At 32.0% G+C, this 20,873-nt stretch overlaps 3 protein-coding genes across 14 annotated transcripts in view; 2 read left to right on the top strand and 1 right to left on the bottom strand.

Annotated features, from left to right (window-relative positions):
• The first annotated feature begins 22 nt into the window (after positions 1 to 22).
• Positions 23 to 4,126, top strand: LOC117232064 (thyroid receptor-interacting protein 11-like). Of its 2 annotated transcripts, none has more exons than XM_033491215.1 (7): positions 23 to 1,857; positions 1,953 to 2,061; positions 2,140 to 3,059; positions 3,140 to 3,342; positions 3,403 to 3,659; positions 3,718 to 3,880; positions 3,965 to 4,104. In XM_033491215.1, the coding sequence occupies exons 1-7, from the start codon at positions 362 to 364 to the stop codon at positions 3,979 to 3,981; spliced, it is 3,165 nt and encodes a 1,054-aa protein (XP_033347106.1). In that variant the 5' UTR covers positions 23 to 361; the 3' UTR covers positions 3,982 to 4,104. The 2 variants fall into 2 exon arrangements, with proteins under 2 accessions (XP_033347106.1, XP_033347099.1); XM_033491208.1 differs by having other exon boundaries at positions 362 to 1,857; positions 3,718 to 3,876; positions 3,965 to 4,126.
• A 2,746-nt stretch (positions 4,127 to 6,872) lies between these two features.
• On the top strand, positions 6,873 to 13,802 carry LOC117232079 (apolipoprotein D). Of its 2 annotated transcripts, XM_033491237.1 has the most exons (5): positions 6,873 to 7,031; positions 10,266 to 10,494; positions 12,194 to 12,365; positions 12,893 to 13,080; positions 13,163 to 13,802. In XM_033491237.1, the coding sequence occupies exons 1-4, from the start codon at positions 6,873 to 6,875 to the stop codon at positions 13,050 to 13,052; spliced, it is 720 nt and encodes a 239-aa protein (XP_033347128.1). In that variant the 3' UTR covers positions 13,053 to 13,080; positions 13,163 to 13,802. The 2 variants fall into 2 exon arrangements, with proteins under 2 accessions (XP_033347128.1, XP_033347118.1); XM_033491227.1 differs by having other exon boundaries at positions 12,893 to 13,198.
• A 2,470-nt stretch (positions 13,803 to 16,272) lies between these two features.
• LOC117233747 (peripheral plasma membrane protein CASK) overlaps positions 16,273 to 20,873 on the bottom strand; it is a 260,101-nt gene continuing 255,500 nt past the window's right edge. For 9 of the 10 annotated variants that reach the window (XM_033494324.1, XM_033494343.1, XM_033494327.1 and 6 more), the window contains 5 exons: positions 19,719 to 19,838; positions 18,999 to 19,115; positions 18,572 to 18,679; positions 18,327 to 18,502; positions 17,420 to 17,599 (listed from right to left, as the gene is read on the bottom strand). In XM_033494324.1, coding sequence (XP_033350215.1) covers positions 17,420 to 17,599; positions 18,327 to 18,502; positions 18,572 to 18,679; positions 18,999 to 19,115; positions 19,719 to 19,838 — 701 coding nt within the window. Of the gene's footprint in view, positions 17,600 to 18,326; positions 18,503 to 18,571; positions 18,680 to 18,998; positions 19,116 to 19,718; positions 19,839 to 20,873 lie in introns of all 10 variants that reach the window. The other variant, XM_033494308.1, reaches the window with a different exon arrangement.

The following is a 20,873-nucleotide window of genomic DNA, read 5'->3' as shown; positions in this document are numbered from 1 at the left end:
CATCTGTCGATGGCATCAACGTATTTTTAGTTAAAACATGATGCGAATGCATCTGTTCGAATATTTGTTTGGTTAGTTTACGGATTTTTTAAAATATGTGTATCATAATGTAATTTTTTGGTGTAAAATAGAAAATGAGTGACAATCGTTTGAAAACACTTCCAAATTGTCTATACTGTCGAAGTTTATAACCATCTTTTAATATTAAATGAATAAGGTAGTGAATTCAATCTTTTGTTTACACTTTTTACTGTTTTGGAGGGATGTATAAAATATTGTGTAAATACTGTGTACATACGAATTTTTTGGGAACATACGATAATTGGATTTGATTTGCTTTGGTGAAAGGAAATTTAAATGGATGATGAGTGATTCTGATGATACAGATGTTTTGCTCTTAATTCCACCTGATCTGTTCCTTGTGTCGTCATCTTCAGAATCGGATGTTAATTCTGATCGAATGAAAGATTGTTATAGTAATAAAAAAACTGGAGTAATATCCGAACTTGTGGAGCATATGCAATCACTAGAAAGCAGAGTTTGTGCTATCGAATCCAAAGATACTAGCTTAGATGCTATTTTGCTAAATAATTCATTGGAATCACAAATTCAGAGTAATTCAGTTGCCAAATTTAGGCAAACATTACCCAAAACTAAATTTTCTGTGAGTGAAAACTGTAGCTTACAAAATACACCTGTAAAACCTCGTCAATCCTTGTCTGTTCCATCAACCCCTAATGGTCACTCATTACCAAACCATATCTATAATTCTCATCAGAATGACATAAACTTGGGGAATCGTCTCTCTGTGTCTATGGGTACTAATGCAACTAATGCTAATGAACACGATGAAAATAAGCATGACTCTCTAACGTCCCAGTCCTCTGTGGTGGTTTCCCCTACTGCTTGCAATGTGGGTTTTCCGCATGTTACGTTTAATTCTCCAGGAGGGAAATTTCATTCTCATCCAGCAAATTGTAAACGTACAAATAATATATGTATTAAATCTCCTTCCAATCAATTGCATTCAATGCCATCTACCTCAACTTTACTTAGCACAACAGAAGAACCGCAGTCGCATTCTAAAACTAACATACCAGAAATGGAGATCTCTGATGTTGATGAACTACTTCAAGAGATGGAAGCTACTGAATTAGAATTATCAAAAAGGATAAACAGGGTTTCCATGCATAATTATCTTAAGGAACAAAATGGTATATTATCTAATGAGAGTAGCAACAGTCTTGGAAGTAAAGACTATAGGACTGCAGACAGACAATCTGTTAATCGAAAATTGGAATTTAAGCCACATGAGTCAAGTGACTGTCATGATATTTTGTTATTGAAATCTAACAAAAAGTCTGATGTTTTTGCTGATATATCCTTGCCATATATTGATTCATTTCACATGAATGAGACTGATAAAATGATCTCAGAGTTTAAAACATGGGGACAAAGTATGCAAAATCAGGTGTCAAAGACTGAAGAGGTAGAAAGTATAGATAAATCAATGAATTCAAGCAGTATTGATAAGTCAGTTGTTAAAACAGCTGATGCACAAAAGAGGGAACCAATTACTCAACAAATCCCTTTAAATGTAGACAATGTAAATAGTATAATTGATATGCATAATACTCAAACGTATAGTACGCATAAAAAGTTAGATACTTCATTGCATAATGAATTAATACAAAGTAATACTGCAACAAAAAGTACAGAATGTAATGCATTATATTTGCCAGAACCTTACAAAAGTTTTGAACACAATGGAAATGTGAAATATATAAAGCAAACACATGATATACCACTTATTAAGAATATTTCTCATGCATCAACAAATACAGAATATTTTCCAAGGTAATTTTTGTTATAAACAAAATTACATATCTGTTGTGTGTGTGTTTAATAAAAAATTTAGTTTCGGGAGTAATATAATTTTACTTTTATTCTAGAAAATCTCAACGACTTTTGTCATTATCAGATTTCTGGGAAAATAATGGTACTAAAACACAAGAAGAACTACACAGAATTAAATTAGAAGAAGAAAAATTCCGACGAGAGGTATATAAAAATTTATTTTGTCAATTTTTATATATTTTAAATAAATTATTCTATTGAATAATAGGAAACTTTTTACAGCATTGTGAACACTTAATTCAAGAACTCCAAAAACGATTGCTAGAACAACAAGAAAAGGTAGCAGTAGCACTTAGAGTAGATAATGAAAAAAATGAATTGATAACACAATTTCATAATGCATGGTCCAAATTAAAGCAACAAGTGCATGTGTTAGAAATTGAACACAGTGCTTTGCAAACAAATCTTAAGAATGTAACAGAAAAACATCAATTAGAGATTTCAGAATTTCAATCACAGATAAAACGTTATGAAGGTGAATTATCGAAAGCTTTAGACCTTGCAGCTGGATATAAAGAAAAAAATGATATTGCAACAAAGGAAAAGGTAGAGTTATTGAAAAATCATGCTGATGAATTGGAAAATTATAAATCGTTTGTACAAGAAGCAGAAAATAGGTACGAAAAATTGAAAGTAGAATATAATAAATTAGTAGAAAAATATCAACAATCTGAAGAAACATTAAAGACTCTTCAAAAAGAGTTAGGCAAAGAACGATTAAAAGGTGGAGAAGTTAGAAATGAAATGGATGTCATTCATAAAGCTCTAGATACTTGCGAAGCCGAATTGACTGTACTCAAACAAGAAAAAGAAAATTTACAACTAAAATTAAAAGAAGAAAATAACAGAAATTTAATTCTAGAACAAAAAAATACTTCGCTGATTTCAACTCTTGACGATGCCAAAAAAGCCGAGAAATTAGCCAAAGATGAAACAAGATATCTCGTAGAGCAGAAGGAAAAAATTAGATCTGAATTACAAGAAATTTACCAGAAACAAGTTGATGAGGTAGTAAAAGCTAAATTACAAGAATTTCAAACTCAACTTGATGCTGCTGAATCAGAATTTGTTGAGGAATTAAAAACTAGACAACAGGTTATTGCTGAATGTGCAGCTAGAAAAATTAAAGACATTATAGATAAGTATGTATTTCTTTTAAGCATATTTCAAGTCACTTGAAGAAAACCATTAATTATATAATTATTACTTATAATTTATTCAGGCATAAATTAGAAATAAATTTACTAGAGGAAAAACATAAAGAAGAGAAAAGATTATGTGAGCTTCAGTTAGCAGAAGCTCTACAGAAATCATCCTTTTTAGAAGCGCAACTTAATTCTCAACGTGCTACTAAATCTCAACTTGCAGAACAACTTCATTCAGTGATGCAGAAACAATGGCAACAAGCTTTACGAATTATATCAGGTAGAATTATTATATTGTAACTTATTGTTTACTCATAATATAATTTATATTGATTTATAGGGGAAAATATGGAAAATTTGACTCCTCTCCAAAAAATTCATGCTGAAAAATTATTTGAATCAGGAGGTCCAAGAAAGTCTGAATCAATGCCAAACTGCTATACAAAGATTTCCCAGGAACCAATAAAGTTAATGTCATACGTAACTGATGCACAAAATTTTCGTGATCAAAGTGAATGTACCATGACATCACTGGATGAAACTCCAGTAGCTAGTAGGAAAAAATCTAAGGATGATCTCCGAAAATATGTGAGGCTGGTAAGTTCTAGTTGATTTTAATATCTATATCTGTAAAATAAGATTTGATATTTCCTAGATTGCTGAGATGCAGCAAGCAAAGGAAGAATTTTCAAAAATTACGGGAGATATTTCAAGTTCACCTTTACTATGCAGAGAAGTACCAAGGAAACATTATTTAAAAAAGGAACCAAGTATTAGAGATGAGGATAATATTGCGTGGCAACCTATATCAGAAGTAGGTACATAGGTCTACTTCATATTATTTTGAAATATTATAATTTAGGTAAAATTTCACTAATATATAGTATATTTTACATCCCTAGATTACTCAAGACAATAGTGAATTTATTCCAATTTCACAGAAAATATCTACAAAGGGAGAACAACAAAAGGTAAAACCACCATGGAAATAATTTATGGTATTTATAAGTGGACCATAATAAGTTTATTATTAAAATATGTACAATAAATATTTTTTACTTAAATAAAATATATTTTATATATAATAATTAGTAAATAAATACTATTTTTAATTATTCTGTCATTTCCTCGAATAATAATTTTATACGCGATATAACTTTTTATTTCCGAAATTTCGTTTTAGCATTAATTATTTTATTCCGACTACCAAGTAGAGGAAAAGGATGTCCGATAAAGAAATATAAACGATAACGTACGTATCTCTTTCGTCAGATCAGTGTTAATTTATATACGCCCCCCGTAGAATCGTTTTGAAATGACTACGTTACTATTACATTATATGTACGTATACACTTGAATGAAAAATTTTACTTTTTGCATAAAAATAATATAAATTATCAATAAAATGTTTGTTCTTGACATAATAAACAAATCATATGTGGTCAGTTTAAACACTATTATCCTATAAGGTTAGGACTATAACCAATCAACAATGAAGTAATTGTCATGGCTTTTGAATTCGAAAAAATTAGTCATCATAGTAAATGAAAGTTAAGGTTGTTTAAACACTAACAAAAGATTTCAATCACGCTGTGTTATGACTCATAGTTATTCTTTATAGAAAAGAAACCATTTTTGGAACAGAAACATAGATATAAGTGTTTTTCATGTGAACAATTATATATAATGTATTTAAAAGGATATTTGTAATACTGTGTCATACATACCGTGAATCATGAAGAAAATGACAAATTATTTATTTCGAACACGTTTTCGTACGACGAGATGGCATGTCGAAGTTATTCACAGAACTGTTACTGAATTGTTTATCGACAACGGTTCTTGAATAGTGATCGCGAAGAAGAACATGCGGTATAGAACGCATCTAAAGGCGCATATTAATTAAGTGTACATCAATTTAATCGCAGTACATTCATCTCAATGAAAATTAAGAGTATTACGAGTAATGATGCGTTTGATGGATTTAATGGATTCTTTAATTCCGCTTGATGTAATAAATTACAGTTAAGTTACATAATTTCATTAATGTAGTTAAATGTTAAAATTACTTTATTATGTAGTTGTTAATATTAAGTCAATTTCATAAACATCTATTATATTATTATATTATATTATGATTTTTTTAAATAAAAGTAAATAATGAAAAATAAATTTAAAATGAAAAATAAACTTCAATTATCCTAATGTATTAAAGAAAATCTACATTATGCAAATATAATATTAAATCTGACTAATTAAAATTCTGAACAATCGATACTTTTATGTTATAAATATTTCATGCACATTATGACTAATGTCATTTTCATTTACGGTATTGTCAATATCTTCTGCTATTTTAAATATGAAATTTATTATTTAAAATTCAGGTCTGCTTAATGATTGGATACTGACGTGTTGTTATTCTACTCCTATTATACTGTATCTATACAGGAAACGAGATACGAAGCAAACTTAATTTTTCTATATTTAGCCAAATTGAAATTTATTAATTAAAGTGTTTCAGGATCAAAATAATTATGATTTATAACATCTAAAAGTAAAGTAGGGAAGCATGAACTTCGTTGAAATAGGATATTGATCACGCGAACACCGTTTATATGAATTTTCTCGTTGTAGATTAATGACCTAATCATAAAAAGAAAATGAGATATCACTTGTGCCATTATAACTTTGGCGTATTATTAGTTTATTTATACGAACTATTGCAATCACGTACAAATTAAATTTCGTTCTTTATCTGACAGTCTTTCAAAGACAATATTTCATATTGTTATTGATTATTATTATTTTATTGCCCAATACATTGTACTAAAATAATAGAGTTTTATTAAAAATTTCTTAAATCATGAACAAATGTATTGATATAAGCGAAATTAATGTATAAGTTTCTTTTCTGCGACAAACCTAAATAATCAAACTTTTTCAACATTTTTTTCAAAATTAACAGCTTTTGAATTCAAATACATAATCCTAGACTCAAGTTTCTCGGATCTAAGTACACATCGTTTTACGATATGCATGATGATGTTGATTAGGCTGTAAAACATAAATTAAAGACCACAAACTTTTGAAACAAATTTTTATAGCAATTCTTCGTATGAAACTAATTTATTGGCATACATAGCGTATCCTATATTCATAATATACTAGTACAATTTAGTATAGAGACGTGGAACATCCTATAGTATAGGGTTATACAAAACAGTGAAGATATGAATCGCTAGATTATCCTCAAATAAGAAACCTAAAAAACAATTGTCTGGTATTCTAGTACCATTCGTATATGGTATTATTCATTCGATTGAATGACTAATTATAACGTTCATCGATCGCTCGTTGAGGACATAGAGCTTCGTCGAACATTGTTCGCTGTTACCTTGAACACGAAGCGGTATACGAGCTGTAAAAAGACGGCGAAGATACGAGTCGGATGTAAGAGAGTAAGCGGGATGAGGTGGTCTAACAGTCGATGCCCTTCTTTAGCCGTGACGACGATCACGCCTACGATCAGAAGTCCTGAGCTAAGCTGGCGCCAGTTACGAGGATCGTACGCGCGACGCGCAGAACAAGTTGCCGATTGAAAACGAAAGAGTAGCAAGAATGCAAAGGGAGGAACGTGATAGTGACCACCCCCTCTTCGTTTGTACAGATAGTGGTAGTCATGAGCGCGTCCGCTCTTCATTCTGACCGACTCGGTGGCCTTTAGTCGACCAGGCAAACCTATCGAGCGAAGAAGTAAGAAGACTCTCCGCGTGTGCCAAGCGGATAGAAGCTTGAATGTGACCGAGAATGCAGCCCGGAACGAGACGCGAGAGATTCTATTCGCCGATAATAGTGCTACTGTTGTTCCTATGTTTGATCGACTGTACCGCCGCTACGTGGAAAAGGCGGGAGGACAAGACCAAGTGTCCCAAAGTAAAGGGCATACGAAATTTTGACATATCCGAGGTACGTTTCGTGTTACCTTTGATTATCGTTTGGTTGACGAAAATCCTTGGCGCTCCGTGAATGCTGTATTCGTTATTTATGGAGTTATTCGGTGTAATGTACCTATTGTGATTTCTTCTATTCGGAATCTAAATTTCAGATACTTTGATTTATTTAATACCGTAGAAGATACATGTTGGATTCATCTTAGATTTGTGTTGTATGAAAGATAAATCGATTAGTTTTGTTGATGTTGACCATTTGGTTTCCGAAAAATTAAACAATAATCGTGTACTCTACTGGATGTTAAAATTAAGAAATTTTCAGAGAATCTAATTAGTTAATTTGATGCTCGAATGATTCATTTGATTGTAAATCAATGCGAATCGAATTATATGAAAAATAAACAGAATAACTTCACTAAAGCTCGGTACAAAAGAATTACAATAATCTAAAGACACTTTTAAGTTATATAGATCCAAACGCAATTTACAATGAAAATACTTATACAATATAAAATTTTTAGAAAAGAGACGTTATTAAAATCTCGTTGATACAATATCTTCTTTTAATGTGAAGCATTATCAAACATGGTAACTTGGCGATACGTTAATGCTGATAATCAGCTGCTGAATTTTCCCTAATTGCTACATAGAACAGAATCGTTAAACATCGAGTTACATATCTCTCGTTGATGTTCTGATTTCATAAATAGACGATCACGACGGATTGCCGATCAATATGTACTTTGAATATATAATAATAATTGCGGGGGAGCGCAATTGGACCGCGTTTGTTGAATACTCCCGATCGTATACGGACGCGATAACAGGAATTACAATTTCCTCATGATATTGCGGTTCGATTGTAGTTAAAATATTGTAAGAGATGCGTTGTGCTTATAACTGACTCAAAATTTTGAAATTTTTCGACACAGTACGATTTATATAGTAGACAAGGACTCGCGTAAAATATCGCGAATCTTCTTTCAAAGGAAGACTTGGAGCAACTTATTTTTGGAACTTTATGCGTGTTTAAGGGAAGGCTATTTCGGACATATGTACCTTGCGTGCATTTAAAACTACTTCATTTCATTGAACACCTTTGTATGGTCTCAGATTAAACAGTTTGGCTTTAGAATTTTATTAATATTTATGTTTCTTATTAATACATTTTCACGTATGATTTATGTGATCTACGATCAGTTACTTTATCCATTTCAGTTGTTATTTCATGATACATCTATGTCAATAGGAAATGGTAAAATTAAGAGAAAATTTGATCATCGTTTTCTTTTGCTCTTTTTTTGCCTCCGAAAATAATATTGAATTTACTTCTCATTATATTGATATTTGTATTATTTAAATCAAGCAATTTCATATTCGTAATGAATCTATCTTTAAGACATTAAAATTTTCGTTTGTAAAATTGAATGCTTATTCGATGACCACTAGCAATACATGAGATAATCAGCTTTCCTTTTAAGAGGTTAATCTTGGTATTCTCTATTTAAATAGGCAATGAACTGAATCGATTAGCTCCATTGATAACACAAAAAATATTGACACGATATTTATTTTTAGACAATGACGTTTTCATTCCTGTTATTGTTTCATTCCTGTTATCTGTTTGTAATTTGATGGCAAAACTAATTTTATGCATGAGCTGTATTACCCTCGTGTAATTTATAATGAATTATTGTTATTTTATGTTGTTAGTTTTATATTTCACAATTGGATTTAAATTGGATTTCCTTAATCCACATAAATGTTCATATGTCTATTTACATACAAATTCATATTGTGAATTCTTAAAATCGACAAACAATAAAGAAGTATTTATAAAGTTATGGCTCTCAGCTCACGAAAGTATAGTACTTACTGTTCTTCGTGGGTCTTAGACGGAACTGATAACGGGAATAGCTACTATAATCTCTTCACTTCGGGAAGCAACGAGCTATACATGTTACGTGACATTTTCCTTCGTGACTAGTTAACCACAAATAGCATAAGTTTTAAATTTTGAGCTTCAAGCGTTCATTGCCTCATCAATCTCAATCTTTGTATAATTCAAAATCCTATTTAAGAAAAGAGTGTATTTTAAAACAAGTAAAATTGGAAAAATTTAATATTTATATAAAAATTCTATAACACTACCGTTACAAGATAATTACGAAAATATCTTACGATTAATTTTACTATTTTTGAATTACATCAATCGAGAAAGAAAGGAATTAAGCTCGATGCTAAAAAAAGGATCAACTACGAATGAAATACGAATTTTCTTTCTTTGTTCACGGTGTGTAAATATCGACGTGCAGTTGAAATAATGATAATCAAGACAGAGAGATGGATGGATGTTCTACAGAAGATGAATGCACGGGAGGCAGAAAGGGGGACAGTTTTGCATTGCATGCCGAACTAAATGACAGTCCACGGCAACGATTGCACGACCTGCCTCACGTAAACACCGACGAACCTCTCTGCACCGTTTACACAAGACAGGGATACCGAATTTTCCTCTCTCGTATAAATCATCTGTAGAATAGACCACCTATCGCGATCGTCAAAAATATGTACATTATTTTTGAGACATGAAATGCTGCTTCGAAGAATTAAGTATATTCGATTCGAAATAGTGAATATTTTAGAACCAGGAAATCTTCTTCAACCAAAATGTTTTCACCAAGGTTACATTCACATTGAAATTACCAAAGTGATCAAAATAATTTATTATTTGTCGTAGAAATTTTTAAAACTTGTATTCATGCAAATTCTATGTGCAAGTTTTTGAAGAATATTTGAAGGCCTTAATAAAAAGTTGCAGAAGTGCTATTCATAGGAAAAATGGTGCACACATAAACATATTTTTCATAACCTTTTTCAAAATACTAGTAACCTATAATTTTCTAAGCTTTAGGATTTAACATATCACTTGTACCACTTCTTCTCCAAAGCCTATATTCATGAAATAACAGAACAACATTTAACGATAAACACACGTCTCCTGTTATCGATAGAATTATGTAAATTCTGATATTTATTTTCACGCTTAATATAATATTTTCGCTTATTAAACGTCCCATGCACTTACGTTTTGCTCGAGAACTTGCTTTCTGCTCTGTAGTCCGTTAGAGAGGTTAGATTAACATCACAGCGCGAATAACAAAACGAGTATTAGATGCGAACAGCTCCAAGGATTGCCAGTGAAGACACGTTCTGTGCTACATTAATAAAGAAATTAAATTTTTTGCAGTTTCTTGGATCGTGGTACATAGTGCAGTATTATGCAAGCTCGGAGGAAGCACTCGCATATAGATGCATGCGAGCCGAATTGTCGATTTCGCCTGAAAGCACAGAGGTTACCATGAATTTCACTTACAGTTTCACCGATGATCCGATTAATGAGCAACTTGTCGGCAACATCACTTGGAAGATTCCTTCTCCAGAATTACCTGCTCATTGGGTACACGCTGAATATCCGTGTAAGTATCAAGGACTTGCGTAAATATTTAATAAAATCTTTTAACGAATCTAATGAATTGCTCTGATTGTAGTGAATTTATAATACATTAGTAATCGAATGGACTTAAATTAACTCTAATTATTTAGTACGAGGAATTTTAATTAAGCATTTAAAGTATTCTTTGGTTTCTTATCAACAATCAGTGTCAAATTGCCATTTCACTATGCTAAAATAGACAATCAATACAACGATTTTCTAACTTCAAATGGAAAAAATACTTCATTTATTTGAATTAAATTAATGAAATATATGGTAGAATAAAATTCAGTGTTATATTCCGTTGGAAATGGTATTAAATATTTCAAATATTAAATGTTTCAAGGATTCGTTAACGTTCTGACACAAAAAGCGATGTTGATAACCTCAAAGAAGCAGAGTTTTAATTATCATTTCGTAGATAGATTTAGTTTCCAGAGGAAAAACGGTAGTAGTATTATCTTTCACCAAAAAAAAAAGGATATATCTCAACCAGATAGATTACTTTTCTGAAAGATAAGAAATCAACTTCGCGTATTCATACATTATATAGAGGAACAGTTGAAAAGTAAGAATTGTTTACAGACAAATTTTTATTAATATTCGTTTTCACTGAAAGATTGCCACTAAATTATTAGTATTAAATTATAGATATTTCTCTAATTTTAAGTATTGTAAAGAGAATGATTCTACAAAAGTTTGTATTTTAAACAACGGAAGCACTAATTTTAGCACTGACGAAGTGTGTTTTGTGAGAAAGATATGCTTGACAACCGGAAGCTACAGATATCTTCATAAATTATTTTAATGTTATGTACCAATATAACTTTTGATTTTTACTTCGACCATACGCTATACTTATCTAGCTCACAATCGCTACTATTCACGAGAAGCGTAGTTCACCCACTTTTCCCCCTTTTCTGTTCTCTACAGACATACAACTCTTCGTTTCCTATTCAATCGATTTAGTAGGTATCGTGTTTGATTATCTTCTAAAAATATTTTGTATAATAGAGGTTCACGATACTTGAATGTTCTTTTTTGTATTAGGAATACGAATCTCAAGCAATATTTGTACCAAACACGAATTAGATTACTGATTTCACTAACGATAAATGAGGGTTGTGGAAAGTCTATATTACTCGTGAATAAAGCTTCAAAATGTTAATAAATGTAAGTCAAGAAATTTGACTTTAGTAATAATTGTTTTGTCCGATTTTACTTATTACGACAATATATGATAAGAGAAGCAAAAATTGATGCCATACATTTGTTCCATTCATTCGCTTACATCGATATTTTATATCTGATACATAGTATAAATACACTTGAGTATATGATACAATAAATGTCATGTATCTCGTACAGTAATTTCTTTCGAATTTGTTTCAAACATTCACTAAAAGATGAATGAAGAAGGGTTATAGATTTACCTATACAAAGATAAAGGTAATTTTGAAAAAGAAAATAGCCACTTAATGATTTGTTTGAATCATATTATACCAAACAAAAATATTTTTAATTGGTTCACCAACAATAAAATAATCTAAGGTGATACATTGTATGAGTCACCCTATAGATACACATATTGCCAAATAGCAATATCATGTAATTTATGAATTAACTTAACTCTTGAACAACATCCAAAGTTCTGAATTCCCATTCCTACTCGTATTTTGTAGATGAGGGCGTGTACAATACATACGTACTTGATTCGGACTACAAATCGTGGGCATTACTAATGCATTGCGCGGAACAGAGTAAAAGTCCTCGATATTTATCGAGCTTCATCATGAGTCGAGAGCCAAGTCTTGGAGCTAACGTTATTTCTTATCTTCGCGAGAAATTGCCCAGGTGAGTAACGACATGGTTTTATTTCTCTTGGACACGGATAACTAATGACTGAGCCTATGTGAGGATTTAATTAATACGGTGGATATCTAACACCATAGACTCATGAAATATTTATCCCACTAGAATCCAGGCTCTCCCAGATGCACGACAGTTCGGAAGAGACTGGAAAGTTTATTCGATTGTTTTATTAAACGTATTTATTTATGAAGTAATTACATATGTGTATGTCTATGATATAGAATATCCTAGACTTAGCTTTTAGATTATTTAGCTTATGGTTTCTTGGAATACTCCTCATTGATACAAGTAGACTTGAATAGTTGAGCATTGAAAAATCGAATAAAATCAATATCGTTAAATTTTGTTATAAAATAATCTTTTATTCTATCATCGGTTGTTTCATGTTAGATTCGAGATTGAATTAGATTTGAGTTATAACTGTACAAAGTAACATTCAATAAATTTTGTTGAAGGAAAGTCTTTTAAAGTATCATCAAATTAATTTTCTTATACGTTTTTTTACAAAGGTATGATATCGATCTGGAGTACATGTTTGCTATGGACCAGAATCAGTGTAACAAGACAGAAACTTCCGGAATGGACCTGCTTCTCCCACCTTCGATAATACTTAAAAGAAATAACATGACACGGAAACATCCACTGAAAAGGAAGCATCGACGTATTTGAATTTAACATGGAATTGTTGTTTAAATAGGTAGGATATTATAATACGGTTAGTAGCGTAAATATAGTGCATTAGGAATATCATTTCAGTCCAAACGTTATTTAAATTACAGCAATGAAAAGATGACTAAGAAAGAGGAACAGCTCCTCCTTTAAAGATGAAAAATAGATACGGCTAAAGTTCCTCTGGAACTGTGAATAATTATGTAAAAATTTAGTACAGTAAACTTTCTTTGCGGACGGTCATGATATTAAGTAAATTAAAATATTAAAATATTAAATATGCGTATTTTAAACGCGAAGTAGGTCATAGTAAATAAATAATAAATATAGATAGACGTGCGATTAAATTATGTGATCAGTCTAGGTACTTAAAACTCTAACGAACTTCTGCGTTGTTATTGAAGCACTCCGTATCATAAAACATGTAATATGTATTTCATACATTTTTGAGAAAAGTGATTAAAAACGTAAAATTATTGAATCAGTAATTTTATGCTCGGATATTAATCATCGATTTAACATTTTGATAATTACAAATTATACCTTCATGCTGCCACTTCTATTGAAGTAATATATTAATATATTGTGTGATAGCAGAGAACAATTGTATATAATATTATAAAATATGTACATTTGTAGTTAATAAGAGTATTTAATACAACGTTTAAAAGAAATAGTTTATATTTTCTACATTATGAACAAACAATAATTTTTACTTGAAGCTTAATAATATTTAAAAACAGATGATTTTATTTCAATAGGTTTTATATTTTATTTTTTTTATTACCTTTGTTAATATTTTATATAATAATATATATATAATAAATTATGTCATATTAACATTTGTTAGGATCTACCCAAAATTGATTCGTCGTTATTAACTCTTCATTCCTTAATTATGAAAGTATCTGGTTAAGGATAAGATCGGAATTACTAAAGTGGTTATACAAATATTAAATATAACAAAAAAAAATTGGAGTTTCAACATAAAAAAGATTGAATATACATTATGACGAAATTCCATGTATTATATGTATAATTATATTCCACGTATAATTAATAGATCAACAAGGAAGGCGATTAAGCAAAAGCTATGTAGACACTTTGGGCTAGTTTTATTAATTCAATTAACAACGTGTTATAATACTCTTCGTCTCTTTCTCTTACTTATAATTACATAATTGTAATGAACTGTTATTGTTTTCTTTAGACCCGTCGTCTTTCAACATCTTAGCGTAACTCATCCAAAGTCGCGGACACACACTTGCAGGAGCACGTAGGATCATTATGATCATCATCATTATCATCGTCATCATCATTACCACCATCATCACCATTAGAATCGTTATCGTAACAGTCGTCGTCATATAATCACCCAGCGCACCTAGTACTTAATTTTACTGGATATGGCAGCTACAACTTATAAGAAATATTACAAAATCACTGAAGATTCGTTCTTCTTGCGTTTCGACAGTTTCTCATTCACACATAAACGATCATACCGACACGAGCTTCCCTTAAAGTTTCACGCGACATTTCCTTTTTATTTTTCATCTTTTTCCCGTTTTTTCGACGATTTCAGACTTGTCTTCGTGTATTTGGTGGGCTTGCTGCTCGAAGAAATGATATTTCTCCGCAAAATATAGATAGAACAGTAGAACGTGCATCGATCTTCCTTTCTCTTTTTTTTCTTTTTTATATAACTCCATCATCGAAGTATCGCGTTTAATAAAGGATAATTACACGCTCGATGACTAATATCGTGTGTCGAATAGGAAGAATGTAGTAAAACCTAGTAGTATGTGTACGCATGTTGTACGTGTTTGCAATTGTTATGTATACGTGTACTAACGTATGTTTCTTTTATCTTTTAGTATGCATGTACATATGTGCTGTTGCGTGTATTATGTGTGCGTATGTTCCTCTCGAGATCTTTATAAATAGTTGAGCTGTAATTGAACAAATTCTGAACAAAGCCGCGTGAGGGTCGATCACAACGCAGATCGCGAATGCAAGGGATTCACACCATACCCGTACGTACACGCACTCACTCCTTCGCTCTACGGGCTGTATATGCAAATTTCCTATTAGTCTTCTAGTAATTTAGTATTAATTAGTTACACAATTAATTTATTTAATCGCTTTTAATTAATTAACTAGTCGTTAAATCTGTTTCTCGTGAATCCGCGTTACTTGTCCGTGTACGTATCTGTATTTTATGTCCATGTGTAATTCTGTATATAATATATATTATATATTATATGTATTATAATATATATATATATATATATTATATACATAAATATGTATATATATTACGTGTACATGTTTGCATTATGTGTATGTAACGTCGCGTTATGTTCATATAAGCGTCTACGTGTATGCACGTGTCACTGTGTGTGTACGTGTTCTAGACTTTTGTATTTTTTATCATTATACAACGTATTTTTTTTCATTTTTCTTTAATGCGAGACGGTGTTTAGTATTATTTCATATAGTTTGGTAGACTATCTATTTACTTGAGTTTACGTGTTATAAATATCGTATAGTAAACCGCGTTCAGTTACTTCGTCATTCGATTATGCGCTTTGTACGAGGGTGCAATGCGAACCGAGTGATATTACATTTGAGATGTGTGTACATTGTACATGTGTATCGTATATCCAACGTAATCTCGTGGAAGTAGTTTTGCTGAGATCAACGCCGGTTCTAAGACGTTCGTTCGATGCGCGTCACTCGAACCAAAAGCAACACTGATAGATAGCGTTAAATAGATATTGTAGATCGATATTCGGGTAGATGTTTTCTGACATCTTTGCTTCAGAAGAACGAGAAAAAGAAAATATATGATGACGATGAAGAAATGCACGCGATTCGACGTCCTAGATTCGGCGAAAAATCAAAACGCAGCACAGGAAAGTTTCAGGAACCGTACTGAAACGCTCGAGTCAGGAGAGAAGGAAACAAAACGATACGGTTAAAGAATAGCGCTCGCGCATATACACGTACGAAGGTTCATCGCGAGTCTCACGACAACGGATGAACTTTGTGTTAGATGTTAGAAGTACTAGACGAAATCGGCGAAGTTTCTCTACTGCTTAAAGTTACAGGTAAACGACTAACTGTCGATAGTCCGGTTTTCCTTTAAACTTGAACAGACAAAGATTGACTATTACGGTGGGATATCGGTGGCGGACTATCGGACAGCGCGGTCCTAGTGTTTTTTTTTTATTTCACTTTGTGTAAGTAGTTATAAGAGAGTACGATAAGAGGCAATTACAGGTTACGGATAGTCGATTGACAGATTTTTTTTCAAAGAACGGTACAAGCGTGTCCACTCGGTCAACATTCACGAACAGTTCGAACGACCGTTCCCCATTTTGATCCTCTTCGATAGAACGTAATCTTCGAAGAGCAAAATAGTCTCGCTGCTCTTCGATTCTATTTGGTAATACTCGCATCGTTTACCATTTTCTGCATCGCTATCGTACAGACCGTACCAGACTGACGAAAACTATATGTATAGCGATAAATTCGTGTAACGCGCGTTAAACGTGGCGCGAGGAATGTCTGGAGAGAAAATGCAAGAAACAAGATCACGGAACGAAGAGACAGGTGGAGAGGAAATGAATAGAGTGACAGTGAGAGAGAGAGAGAGAGAGAGAGAGAGAAGCGAAAACGCGCGAGGAGAGAAAGAGAGAAAACTGCACGATTAAAATAATCGTGAGGAAATTAATATCATTCGTTTACATGACGACTCGTTGAATTGATCCATTAACCGAGACGATATATATCGAAGGATACGTGGAAAATCGTATTGCTTATATTTATCGAGGAAGTAATAATTACAGTCCTATGGAACTTATATATCGAAAAATCGAAACGTATGTTCTCTCTGCTTTTTTGATTGTCGTATTCTGCGCCTCGCGATAACATCAACAGTTTCGTCTCTTCGCCTCTACCCGCGGATTACAACGATAACGACGATTCAATAATAATTATAGAATAATTCAATTAGTAATGAAAAAAGTCAATGAACACACGGCCAAAGTCACGCATTCCAGTCGATATCGTGCTGTGGATCGATCGAAGAATTGACGGTAAATTCGTTCGTTCGATTGGTCCGACGTATTTATACGCGGCTTGTCTTGCTTTACGAATCGGCTATTTACGATTTATCATCGTGATAATTCCCCACGAACACCGCGAATTCTTACAGGCGTACAACGTTGAGAATATTTGTCGTTGGCCGTAGTAAAACGATCGCAAACGGACCGGTCGTTCGGTGGATCGCGATTCGATGATCACTGTTTCACATTCGATGAGCCATTACAGTTAGTGATCTGACGAATTGGCGAGGTTCGCTGTCAGTAGACCCAGGACACAGGTACCCATTGCGGTGTCGTATGAACCCGCTCGATGGCTGCCTCTAATTGTGCGATCGTCTCATCGATCTCGTTGTTGACGATGGTCAGGTCAAAAAAGTGACCGTACGCTTGCTTCAGTGAATCCGATTCTTTCGCCAGTCTTTCCAGACTTCCGTCGCACTGAAACACGTATTAAACGTTGCTTCAACATTTCCAAACATGGAGAAGTACGTTGAGGATTTATTACAATAGAACGAGTCAAGGAAATTAACTTTCTTTATAGAAGAGATGATACAGGGTATTCACATTGTTAGTTCTCGGTGTTCTTTTGTAAAGAAAATAGAAGAGGGCAAAGTCTCCCTCTTTTTGTGATTTTTCACATTTGCTACGATTTATGAGTAATGATGAAACCATTAATGCTTTAACTTATCATCTATAATAAATAGCGTTCATGAATACATTTTACTAGAATATTGTATATTCATTATGTTTTTGGTAATACTAATATTCATGCAATAGTAATATTAACTTTATCGTGTAGCTTCCGTTTTGCCGAAAATTATACACATTATAAATTCAAGAATCATCTTACCTACATCAGGATTTAATAGCATCTTTCGAAAAACATAAATTAAAAATTACTCTTCTTGAAGCTATTGTTCACTGTCAATTATTTTTCAACTATTTTTGTGCAATTCATATATTTTGAATTAGTTACTTCTACTATATATATTTACTTATCTACCCACGCAATTCTCGATCCCAGTGAATTCAATTAAACGCAAGCGTTCAAGTTTCATAATCTCGTCAACGGGCAATTAATTGCTCAATTAGTTGATAGTTAAGCTCGCGACGGTAGTTAGCTCGATTCCCCCAGGAAGATGTTAACGATCAATATTCTACTTACATCAGGCATATTTGGGAATACCGGAGCTGCGATGAAAACTACATAAGGCGCGAACTCCGCCGTACGCAACACTTTCAGAGCTTGAGGCTCGACGTCCAATATCGCCACCTTGCCTTCTTCGTGTATTTTGCGGATCGTTTCGAGTTTCGTTCCATACATAGCGTTTTCGTGCGTACCTATGGAAAGATTTAAGTTAGAAAATTCTTTACGTAAAATGTAAAAGGACTTGACAATGATTTATTCACCATATTCGAGGTATTCATTGGCAGCGATGTCAGCCATCATTTCATCGTGCGATATGAAATAATAATTGCGACCGTTCTCTTCGTCGTTCCGTGGAGGCCTCGTTGTATCTAAAAAATCAGGCAATTTTGATTTTAATTCACTATTTTTTTAGTAGACGTGTTTTGATCTATGTTTGCAAATTGACTTTTGGCATTGAATTTTGTTAATGGATTGAAATATGAAATTTTGTAGTTGGTAAATTGCGAACACGAAACATTTCGAGTTTGTAATGTTTAACAGTGGTATTATAAGGTAATAAAACTACAAGTGTAAAACTACATTAGTTCTACATAAGAAATATTTGTATATAAATTTTATGGTATTAGAATATTTAATACTGGATATTTTTAAGAAATGTAAGTTGAAACGAAAATTTTTTATACTTACGTGGAATAGGATAGGCATATTTGTCAGGATGCTTCGCGATAATGGTATTTTTTATCTGACGACGACCGACACCATGTGCTCCCAGTAACACTAACGTTTTCCGTTGGAATGCAGGATCTGAAAAAAATTATCATAAATATTAATAAGAAATGCTTAAAGAAATATTTAAATATTTAAGTTGATTATTTAAAAACATAAGATACATCTTCATTCATTTCTCCCATAGAAAACTACGTTTTAGTTTAATAAAATGTTTATCTTTTATCTTTTAAGATAAACACAAAAATAGAAATTAATTTTAAAATATTGTAGTATTCAAATTATATTCACGTGTATCCTTTAAATCGTTCTCTTTTCTACTGGTTATCGCTCTCTACTCAATTTTAATACAAATGTTCCAACAAATGTTCCATTTCAATTTCCAACCTCAGAACTCCACTTGTAACTTGTAACCCAATTACCCGAATCACTCATTCTAACGCACATACAGAAGTTCGTAATCAAATCATATCAATTTCCACTAGTAAATTTTTATGGTTGAATCATTTAAAAGATCCTTTTATCACATACTGTTTTATTTTTAAGATTTATTAATCATAAGCTAATTTTAATCTTAAAAAATTTAATTACATTGAAAATCAATAAAGGTCTTAATTAAGACTAAGATTAAGATTAAGATATAATCTACACAGAAGAATAAATTGTCACACAGGTACTTACAAGGAAGCTTAACGACCTCTTCGTAGGTGACCAGATCCAGCTGGTCAAAGACTGCGTTGTGTTTCGCGAGATACTTATCCTTGTACTGCTTCTTTTTCCGGCCAAATATTGAGCAATTCACTGGAAATGCAAAAAATTGATTAGTCGAGCAGTTGAAGTAAATATCATTTCACAGAGCCACTTGAAATCGGATATCCTGTAAAAGAATTACTTCTGACTCCTGTATGTTAAATCAATAACCAATTCTTTATAGAGTTCGAGGATTTTGCGTTATTATTAAAGAGCGTAACTAATAGAAGAATATATTTGAACTTATTAAGTTCGTATCTCTTATTCATCAACAGCAATATGTAGATTAATTTGTAAACAAGACGATTTTTATTTCTGCGAATCGAGATAAAAATGAAATAAAAATTTATTCTTGGAAAAAAGAAAGGAATTATTGACTTCGTTAAATGAGAAGAGAATTGGGCTTTCAGTAAATTGAATAAATGCGTTGGATAGTTAAAGAAATTGATTATTTCAACATACAAGATCGCTACGAGATTGATTCAATCCAAATAATTATCTAGCGCTGAAGTTTTTTTTCTGTGCAGGTTATTTCATAACATGAAAGTACTTTTATATCATAAAGTCGTAGAAAGAGATTATTAACCAGAGATTGCTCTTTCTGCATTTTTAATTTATTAAATTCAAACCCAATGCTTCAAATAATTTAGTTTAATTTGAATAATTGTTTCAGAACACGAGTTTATTATAGATTGCACGATATGTCAAATATGTCTATGGGATGTTTAAATATTGATAAATTTGTTTTAAATAGAGACACATTGACCATATGTTGTAAGTAATAATTTGTTGGTAGGAAAATTAACGGGAATTATATGATGCAAATAATTAATTAATTAATTGACTTTTTGACATCAATTCCTAGCTTTAGTATTCTAAATTACAATAATTTCCAACGTGTAAATCATTCCACAATTAACTCAATATTCAAACTAATAATTCTTCTTTTCATTATTTTATTATTACTATATATTAAAGTTATATCCAACAAGTTAGTTAAAGCTTCCTTATATTTGAATATATAATTCCGACGTTTCGTGGCAATTTACGTCTCATATTAAAAAACAACCTGCATACAACGAGAAG

The sequence above is a fragment of the Bombus vosnesenskii genome, unplaced genomic scaffold, assembly GCF_011952255.1.
Source record: "Bombus vosnesenskii isolate JDL3184/JDL3185 unplaced genomic scaffold, Bvos_JDL3184-5_v1.1 scf7180000013263, whole genome shotgun sequence".
NCBI lineage: Eukaryota > Metazoa > Arthropoda > Insecta > Hymenoptera > Apidae > Bombus > Bombus vosnesenskii.
Note: the sequence above shows the minus strand (reverse complement) of the source record. Positions and strands in the feature narration are given on the sequence as shown.